The sequence below is a fragment of the Trachurus trachurus genome (genome assembly GCF_905171665.1).
Source record: "Trachurus trachurus genome assembly, chromosome: 8".
Lineage (NCBI taxonomy): Eukaryota > Metazoa > Chordata > Actinopteri > Carangiformes > Carangidae > Trachurus > Trachurus trachurus.
The window spans coordinates 13,441,931-13,451,795 of NC_139905.1; the positions used below are offsets into that span (position 1 = coordinate 13,441,931).

At 40.0% G+C, this 9,865-nt stretch overlaps 1 protein-coding gene across 2 annotated transcripts; it reads right to left on the reverse strand.

Annotated features, from left to right (window-relative positions):
* Positions 1–1,670: 1,670 nt before the first annotated feature.
* xab2 (XPA binding protein 2) lies at positions 1,671–9,132 on the reverse strand. 2 transcript variants are annotated; one of them, XM_083977415.1, is made up of 19 exons: positions 8,974–9,132; positions 8,467–8,615; positions 7,325–7,448; positions 7,040–7,237; positions 6,681–6,815; positions 6,393–6,557; positions 6,059–6,203; positions 5,805–5,956; positions 5,555–5,674; positions 5,331–5,462; positions 4,537–4,668; positions 4,248–4,361; positions 3,994–4,156; positions 3,715–3,905; positions 3,463–3,585; positions 3,133–3,304; positions 2,896–3,022; positions 2,666–2,778; positions 1,671–2,532 (listed from the first exon to the last, which is right to left on the reverse strand). In XM_083977415.1, exons 1-19 carry the CDS (start codon positions 9,007–9,009, stop codon positions 2,471–2,473), a joined length of 2,553 nt encoding a protein of 850 aa, XP_083833541.1. In that variant the 5' UTR covers positions 9,010–9,132; the 3' UTR covers positions 1,671–2,470. The 2 variants fall into 2 exon arrangements, with proteins under 2 accessions (XP_083833541.1, XP_083833542.1); XM_083977416.1 differs by lacking the exons at positions 8,467–8,615; positions 8,974–9,132 and having other exon boundaries at positions 7,040–7,091; positions 7,367–7,405.
* Between the last annotated feature and the right edge of the window lie 733 nt (positions 9,133–9,865).

Here is a 9,865-nt window from a genome sequence, read left to right on the forward strand (position 1 = left end):
TGACTGACTACCAGGTGCTCCACACTGGCACCGCTCACTCGTCCCGTCGTCCAATAGGAGTTGAGCTGTGAGCGACGAGGGCGGGATTTCCCTGTGTGAACGCGGAGCAACGGTGTGGTCTGACTTTTTTTTTTTTTTTTGCTACAGGTGCATCTGGCTGCTACACAGGTGAGCGCCTGGAGGCCCAGCTTTTCCAATGGGAAGGTCAAACAGCGACACAACAGTTTCCAGTGGATGAACTGTGCAGATCCTTCAAGCTGCAAAGTTGTAGTCAACATAAACAACGTCAGGCTATTTTAAATATAGGCTATATAGGCCACTAAAATATAGTGATATAGGCCTATAAAATATATATATTAAAAATAACAATAAAGAAAGTGGCCCCCAAACGTGCTTAATTAACTTGATTAGGCCTACATTCTGGGCTTGACTGACTCTAAAATTCATGTGAGAGTGTCAGACTATCTTGCTGAGTAGAAGCTACATGGAGTTTTGTGACCTCATGTAATTGCCATGATAGCTTACAAGTATGTTCGGCCCTTAATCTATATTTTATGAATTGATCTTTTCCATCTTTTGAACTTCAATGGAGAAGTACAATTCAGCATTAGGCAGAAATACCCTGGTGAAGTAGGCCTACACCTTCAAAGTGCAAAAACATTCCTATGAAAGTAGGACTTGAGTTATTTTCCACCACTGACACTGAATTTACCTGTAGTTCCTGCATTGTTTGCATTGTCACCATTTAAGTGAGAATTTTCGCTAATGTTTAAGCGACACAAATGTAAGTACTTTTACAGTCTCTCATTCATTAAATATCAGTCCTGTCCTGCACTGTGGAAAGTGAAGCTTTTGTCTAACTGGTTACTAATGACCCTCGTTCAATCAACAGCACAACACCTCAGCCCTGCTGTATAGGAAAACCTGTCTCACAGTTTTGCTCTATGGGTGACCCTCACCACTGACCTCTTGCAGTTGAAAAACACAGAGGTTCAGACCTGAGATCACCGAGGCGTGGCATTATTAATTCAAGCAATACTACTATTCTTTACATTTATATACCCGTGTAAACTGTCTGCAGTATACACAACAAAAGCAGAGGTAATTACGGATGTACTGAGAAAAAAGGGAAGATTAAATTTGGAAAATAGTTTGGTTGATGGCTTCCAAATTTCAGATTCTCAACAGTTTCTTTCCGATTGTTTTTGAAGTATTATTTCCAGTAGCACCGTACACGCTGGAAAACAGAAATCTCAAGAAGTGACTCATCACATGATGTTGCTCAAAGTTCCAAGAGCTCTCCATGCGCCCCACTGCAGTAACTTGGTAAGAGGATTACCTCTCAGCTATGTTAATCTAATAATGAAAGAAACAATTTCTCCCGAGTTTGTACTTCTTCTGTCAATGTAACTCTTATGATAGGTTGGAAACAATTAAAAGCATAAGGCCTTTTCCATCAAACAGTGAAGAAGATCTACACCATATAAACCTTTTAAGTAAATCTTCCAGCATAAATGGGTTGCACGCTTATTGTTGAATCAAAACTACATTTGCGAGACTATACAGCCAATGTTGCATCAACAAGGTGAGACTACTATACAGTGTGGCAAAGGAAAAAAAATCTAAAATCTTATTATATACCAAAAACTACTATATTTTATTGGGTAACATACAGCCTCAGCAAAAAGACGTTCCCAAAACATATTACCTATAACCGTGAAACCAACCAATGATTCAGTAAAGTCCCGCAACCATAGCAGAAAAAAACAGCTAACTAAACAGCAACTAAATTAGTTTTACTGCAAGTTCAGTTAATCATGAGTTATTTTCAAATGGTTCCTCAAGTAATACACAATAAATGTATAACTACAGCATCATTTTTAATTACTGGATTGTGATATTTATATGCACATTATGAAAGGTTTTTAGAAACACTGGGCTTTAGAAGTATAGTGATCCTCGAGCCAACAATGTGAGGCTTGAATGCTCAGCTTCACTTTCAAATGAACGCTCCCTGTTGAAGAAACTATGCTCCTCCCACATGTTTTCTAGGGCAGAGCTTCCTGTCAGAAAGACCTCTGCATTTGTTAAATGTACAAACGAGCTTTCACTGTTAATTCTTTTACAAAATATAATTTGGAAACAAGGTCAAACGATACACTCAAGACCACTTACAGTTATTGTGAAACCATGTGAAATATTTCATTACAGAAAACAACTCAATTGTTTAATTCACTTGAGCCTTATACTTGAAAAAGTCTGACACCATGTGGTCAAAATGAGCAGATTCACACCTTTCTATACTGAGCTACAGAAAGGCACAAGGAAAACACTACCCTTCTGTCACCCATCACATTCTACTAAAATAGAGTAGACATTTACACATTTTTTTTAAAAGAAATGACACCATTCAATGACAACTCAGAAAACTGCATCTTTGCAAAATTCAGCGAGTGATTTGGTGTATATTTCAGTCTTCTTTCAGCCCTCCAAAGACAGCGGTGGGGACACTCTTCTGTTCGAGCTGCACCTCTGCAAAGGCCAAGAAGGGAGTACAATTAGAAACTGAATCACAAGTAAAACACGTACATATGCATAAATGTTTAAACAAGTGCACAGTTTTTTTTAGTTTTACTGTCAGAGTCATGGTCCGCCTATCACTCACCCTCTGGTCCCTGGCCTTCATCTTCATCCTCATCGTCATCATCATCAATGTCGATCTCGTCAGGATTGGCTTGTTTGGCCAGCTCAGCCAACTCACTGCGAGAAGTGTCGCTCCTGCAGAAGCAGATGAGGAGAATGTGACTCTCTTGGACAATGTAATCTTTTTTCTTTCTTTTTTTATAAAGAGCAAACTCTTTTTTTATTTCATTGAGTAAAAAGATCAGAACAAACCTGACGAAGAGAATCTTCTCTTTGGGTTTGGGTTTATCCTGCTCAGCTTCTGCAGCAAGCTGTTGTGCTTTCTGCTCCAACATCTTCATGTCATCAATTCCCATCTGGCCTGGAGCAAGATCTGACACTGAACACATAATCAAAACATGGTCACATGATCAAAAAAGGGTTGGACAAACACAGCTCAGTACAGAAAATGCTTGTCAGAGACTAACAAGCGAGTGCAAGCTTACTCACCAGTGCCTGTAGCGCTTGTTGTGGCCTTCAGCATCTGAGAGGACATGAAGTTGACCTGGGTGTTGTATGTAGCCTGGACACTGCGTTTGATCCTCAGCATTTCTCTAATGGTGTCCTCATTACCATGGCGGATCTCAAATTCTTTCCAGGCCTGCCAGAAATTAGCCGTCACCTGAAAGTTGATAAATAAGTCAAAAGAAATTATGAAATATTTACACATCATTGGTGGATATGTCTAAGGACAAGCAGTAATAGCAAATGGATGGATAGATGATGCAAGCGTGACATTTTATTCAGACACATGCAATGATTGGAGGTGGTTTAACTTACTCTTGGGTCACAGATCTGTGAACAGTAGGAGTAAATTGCTCTGGCCCGATCAATCTCACCCAGTTTACTCTCCATGTCAGCAAATCGCTGACACATGTCCCTTGAATGCTCATCTGGAAGGACCTAGATAAATGCAGAGCATGTATTAAAACAATGTATGTATGTTTTCAAATTTCAAGGGGAAAAAGAGGGTTATTAAAGAAGGCAGCATATGGATTTTGATCATGCAGAGCAAAAACAATGCCACCATACCTCAATAGCTTTCTGGTAAATTGCTCTGGTATAGGTTACTCCATAAATTTCAGCTGCTCTCTTGATGTAGATATTGAACATGTGATGTCTCTCATCAGTTTCAACTGCCTGTGTTGCTCTCTCATAAACAGCCATGGCGTGTCGTGCCAATCCATACTCCTCTTCCAGTTTGGCATACAACAGGTAAATGGCTGAAAAGCAAGGATACATTTGGAATCAGTGTATTTTATTTAAAATCAAAATGATCTGAATATACAAGAGTTGTCAAAAGCAACTTACTCTTGGCAAATTTGGCGGGGCAGCCATCTAGTGCTTGTTCAAATAAGTCTCTCGCTCTCTCCAGCTTCTTTCCTCCATAACGATCGATGAACTTGGTGAGGTAAGTGTTCCAGATGTCATAAACATTTGGCCACCTGAAGAGTGCGATACCACGCTCGTATGCCTAAAATCGTGTCAACAAAGACATTTTAGAAACCATAAAATGGAATCTGGCAAGAATACACAATAAAAAATATTATCTGGCATATAATTACTTTGAAGCTGTCTTCAAAGTAGTTGTGCTCCTCAAGGAACATGGCATAATTGATAACGATCTGTGGTGTTGCGATGCGGAGGTCAATAATGCGGTCATACACTGCTTTCGTGGACTGAGAAGAAAAAGAATGGAAAATTGACAAAATTAGACAGCAATTGAGATACTAAGACCACTGACTTATTATGTTACAGTTTATCTGCCATATGGTTTAAGCCTACCACACTTTGTTGGCTTGTATAACTGGAAACTAACTGGAAACTGGAAACTAAGATGTGTGGTAAACATACCTGGAAGGTACCAAGACTCTCCTCCAAGTCTGCCAGCATAGACCAGACCTTCAAAGATTTGTACACTCTGTTCTGGACCGGCTCGGATGCATCGAAGTACTCCGCTTTCTTGGATGGGATGGCAGTAGCTTTCTGTATTCAATGTCATTAATGAGACAAATCTTAGAATTATTTCAACAAAGCACACACATATACATAAACTGAATGCATTCTTACATTTAAAAGGGTTCAAAAATGTTGTGGAGGTCTTAATTTGTTTCACCCAAAAGCCAAGTGAGGATTTGTGAAATGTATCAGAGTTGAAGAGAGCTAAAGACAAAGCAACTACCATGGCATATTTATGGATTTAAGATTATTACAATATGCCGCATCGGGCTATATTTGTCATCAACTGTAATAGTAAACAGGTGTTTAGTTTAAAAGCTGTTGTCAAATTTTGTTTTTCTAATATCATTGTAGTTTCTTAGCTCAGCCACTAGATGTCAGCAAGCACCTTGCATAAATATGCTACCATTTCACTGACTGCAGATAATGAAAGCAGTGTTTCCCCTAGCTTTTCTTGGGAGGGGGGTTTGGATGAGTGTGGTCAGGGGGGTGAGGAGGGGGCAGTTGTAACCGTGATTTCGATTTAGGCTCCAAACAAACGTATATAATGTATATAATGGAATAATGGAATAATGGAATAATGGAATCCTAGAGTGGGATTTTATTCTGAAAGACACATGCATCCGTGAATACACTGTAGGGGAAACACTGGACATAATGTGACGGCAACTGTGACACAATCATCTCACCCTCAGTATGCGCAGCGCCTGTTCATAGTTCTCGTGGCGAAGCTCCATCTCTCCATATTCACACCAAACTGCAGCAAGGTCATCCACCTGCTTGTAGTTTACCTTGGTAGCCTTCTCAAATATTGTCCTGGCCTGAGTGAATATATAGATATATGAATGAACATGCATATAAATGAAAATATGACTATACGACAAGTCAAGTGCAAAGGACCTCCATGACTTACATCATCCAGCTGCTCGTTTTCCTCGTAGAATTTCGCAAAGGAAACCCAGAGAGAGTGAGGCTTCCCTGTGGCCTTCATTGCATCCACAGTCTGTACTGCTTCAGTATAGGTGTTGATAATCTGCCAGGAGAATGGTTAGCAATAATTAGTTATGTACTAAAGAAAAGCAGTCTCCTATGTGGCGTTTTGTTACCACTGAACTGTGTAGGCACACTTCCTGTATAAAAGTACAAAGAAACACAACTCTTACCTGCCGTGGATTGCCTTCATACAATTTTACCCGCTTGTGCCACTCATGGACATTATGGGGGTTCTGTCTGAGTAGCACACTGTTCAAGAGGAGGGGCCGTCGTGCTATGAGCTGCTCAAACCGGGCCAATCTAAGCTCCAGGTCTACGTCATCTGGGAGGAGAAGGACAAAGTATAGAATGCATAAGAGGGGTGAAAACAGAGAGTCTAAACATATTGTATGTATACTGATATTAATGAAGCAAGCAAGCACACCATCTTCATCCTGTCCCATCTCAGAAGTGGTCTCCATCTTGGCAGCAATCATGCTCTCCTCAAACTGGGCATAACTGTCAAACACTTGTGTGAAATCCCTTACAGTTACCACTGTAAGGATGGCCTCCTCATACACATCACGGGCCTGATAAAGTACCATAAAAAAGTCAGTGAGTCAAAGCAGCATGCAGAAAATGTATGTTTACACAAGTCAACCAAGCTTACATGTAAAATATAAAGCAGGGCAGTGCTTTTAGATAAACAACTTCCAATATGTTTAAGTGCTTTGTATTATGAATAAAAATACAGTAGAAGCTATTGATAGGAAACACACTTTCTCGAAGTGGCCGCTCCTGATGTAATAGTCAGCTAAAGAACACCAAAGTTTTCCAAGTTGGTCGGTGAAGCGAGTGAGGCCTCCTCGGATGATGGCGCCCACATTCAGAGAGGTCACCTTATCAGGGTTCTGGGAGATTAGGTCACACAGTTCATGCCACAGCTGTCCAACAAAAAAAAGAAAAGAGAAAAAAGAAAAAATGTTAGCTTAGTATCAACTTTGCTGCATAGCTTGAAAAACAAAAACAAGGCATGATGGGAGGGTGCTATGAGAATAAAATCTTACTTGATAGTTAGACTTGCCCTCTTTTGACACAAAACTTTCGTCATTGACAACAGCTCCTAGTCGCACAGCTGCTTCATCCAGGCGGCCAACAGACCGTAAGTAGTCTATGTATTCCTCTGTATTCTCCGGAGAAAGCTGCATGGCGCAAAGCACAAACAGCAGAGTTTCAGGACATTTTAATTCATGTACAAATTCTTTTACAAGGAATCTTTACTTGAAACAGCAATTTCACGATGTTGCAACCTTCAGTTTTATTTTTCTTCGCAACAAGTACAGCTAATCCAGTAGTCTCTGACTCATACAGAAAATGTAAATCAGACGTCAATGTGTGAAAACTGATTTATGCTCTATGGTCTCACCTTAAGGTACCGTCGATAGACGCGTATGGCTGTCTCAGGCAGGGTCAGGTTCCTGACAAAGCGGAGATACAGAGGCCAGATGCGTGGGTGCTGAGTGACAGGCAGAGCTCTGAGTGCTCGGTCAAATGTTCGCCGACTTCTTGTAATCTTGCACTGAGATACAAGGAACTGGCAGTAATCGAGCCATATTCTAGGCATCTAGATAAAGGGAAAACAGATTATTTCAATTTCAGTTTCAATCACACCATCGTACCATAGTATTTTCTTTACCATCAAGAGGATTACCTTGTGCATGAACACCAGTGCCCTTTCATGGCAATTATTAACCTCTTCATAGGCTGATTCAGTAATGCATCTTCCTTTGACTTGTTTCCGTCTCTCTCTCAGATAGCTGTACCACAACTTGTAGCTGCGAATAAAAGGGGCAATTATTATTAAAAAGTATTAGGCCAGGGGATCAAATGTGCGGCCTGCGGGCCAAAACCAGCCCGCCAGAGGGTCCAATCCAGCCCACGGGATAAATTTGCCAAGTGTGAAAATTACATAGAAGACAGAAGAGGCATAATATTGTTGAAATTGGACGTATTTCTCTTAAGAAATTCAGGTTGTTCATAATGTTTTGTAAAAAGATGGTTCATTAACTGTAAGCATCTTAATGTACTATTTAGACATTTTTTTTAGACTTCTCTGTGTTTATAGGTTATTACACTGTTATTTTACTGGTCCGGCCAACATGGGATCAGATTGCGCTGTATGTGGCCTCTGAACTAAAATGACTTTGTAGGGGTGGTGAAAAAAATCGATTATTGATTAATCGGGATTATTGTTTGTCTTGAACTGATTATCCGAGGTCTGGCTGCAAGCACAGGCCAAGCTGCTGGAGTCATTGCCTGAAACCACTGAGCCATAGGTATACAGTACCACCAGCCAAGTTAAGTTGGTCAGTAGGCTGTTGCACAAGCTATAGGCTAATAGGCTGGTACTATAATGCCACATGCCTGTCATCGTGGCGCGTAAACACCGTTTTTATGCAGATGCACCCTTGTTAACAGACACCGGAGACCTGTCACCGGTGGTATGTGAACAGCAGCGCCGCCGTGTCATTGAACAGCTGGGAATACTGGTAGAATTGACATAAAAACACGATTGCAACTCACATTTATCCGGCAAACTGTTTCCATCAGCATTTGTCGCATTAACTTTGTATCGATCAAGACCAAATCGATATTCATTACATTTAATTGAAATTTACTGTTTCCAGATAAGGCATTTTTAATTCGATAATGCTTAATGGGAATAAAAACGTGTGGATGGAGACATGGTAGTCACATGACAAAGCTTGAAAATGGCTAAAAAAAAATTTAACACTGAAATTCTCATATGATATCACTGTCAACAACAATCAAATAACTGAATGGGTTAGTTACCTTCCGGGCAGCTCCCTCAGTGCCCGCTCATAGATCATGTTCAGGGTGGATTTGGGTCCATTCTGTTTGAATTCGATGTAGCGCATCCAGCACTTGACTGAGTATGGGTTCCTAATGATCTCCTCTTCATAGGGCAAATCATCGTCCTCCTAACAGAACCGAGCAAACACAAAATACATCAAACACAACCCAAGCCAGCCAGCGTGACTAGTTGCGCCCGCTAACGCTAACAAGAGCGCGATAACGTAACGTTACAGCAACGTTGACTACTGTTCATTGTGAACAAAGTTAACTACGAAAACAAAAGTTTTTTTTTTTTTTTAACTACATTGGCCGCCTAGATCCGAAGCATCAACCAGCCTAACCACATATTTCTCCGATTCCTTGTTAGTTCACCACAACTTCGGCAGTTGGAGTCAACCACATTAGCGAGCTAACGTTAACGTTAACACTTCACAGTTCCCAACAAACGCTGATATGTAGTAATAGCGTGTATGCATGACTTACAAACAGAACATCCGTTTTTCCGTTTAACGATGGCATTTCTTCCTAATAGGTGAATGGTAGAAAAGAATGGCCTTATAGATACAAAGTAGTGCTAACTTTAGCTAACACTAAGCTGTGGACCTTTCAGAGCGTGTCGCGGCACTTCCGGCTTCGTCACGGAGTTCTTCTTCTAGTGCATTTCCGGCAGAATGTGCACTAAATCGTAGCTGCTGCCACCCTCAGACAAAACACCGTTAGTTATCCTACATTTCCGAAAGCAGGCCGTGTTTACTGACCGACGAGTCGACATCATATCTATCTGTAATTTATATATGTGCACAGTGCATGCAATATGTTCTTTCGCAACTGCAAATGTATTCATTTATATGTTAATGTAATAACTGATGTTGGGACATAATGTTAAAGATACACTGCAGGCATAGGCCTACTGAATGTAAAACAAAAAAATATTATATTAATATTAATAAAAATGTCTATGAAATATGTGTTAAATATAAAACATGATTAACTGATAATGAATAGCCTACAGTTTTTACTGATACAGAAAGTAGCATTATTTCACAACTGTAGGCTATTGTATTGAGAATTAAGATATGGCTTTATTATGGTAAACTCAGCTGATGACTGCTTTTCTCACTGCACATTAGAAGTGATAGTTCAACAGCAAGATATTATATTTCAAATTGCCACCGTATTTTATATACAATATACACAGCCTATGGATATAGCCTATAGCTATATTTCTTCACATGAACATGAACTAATACAAAACAATTTTGACCATTCATTTCTTACCCTTTGAACACACAAAAGACTGCAAAACGTTTGTTTTAATTATTGAAATACTGTTCCCTAATTAATTGTCTCACAATGTTCACTAGGGTGAAATTAT

Coding starts and splice junctions, on each gene's coding strand:
- xab2 (XM_083977415.1), bottom strand. CDS start 9,009: ATGCCATCGTTAAACGGAAAAACGGATGTTCTGTTT. Junction 3,305..3,462: donor CACAGATCTGTGACCCAAGA/GTAAGTTAAACC, acceptor ATCAACTTTCAG/GTGACGGCTAATTTCTGGCA. Junction 2,779..2,895: donor GAGAAGATTCTCTTCGTCAG/GTTTGTTCTGAT, acceptor CTGCTTCTGCAG/GAGCGACACTTCTCGCAGTG.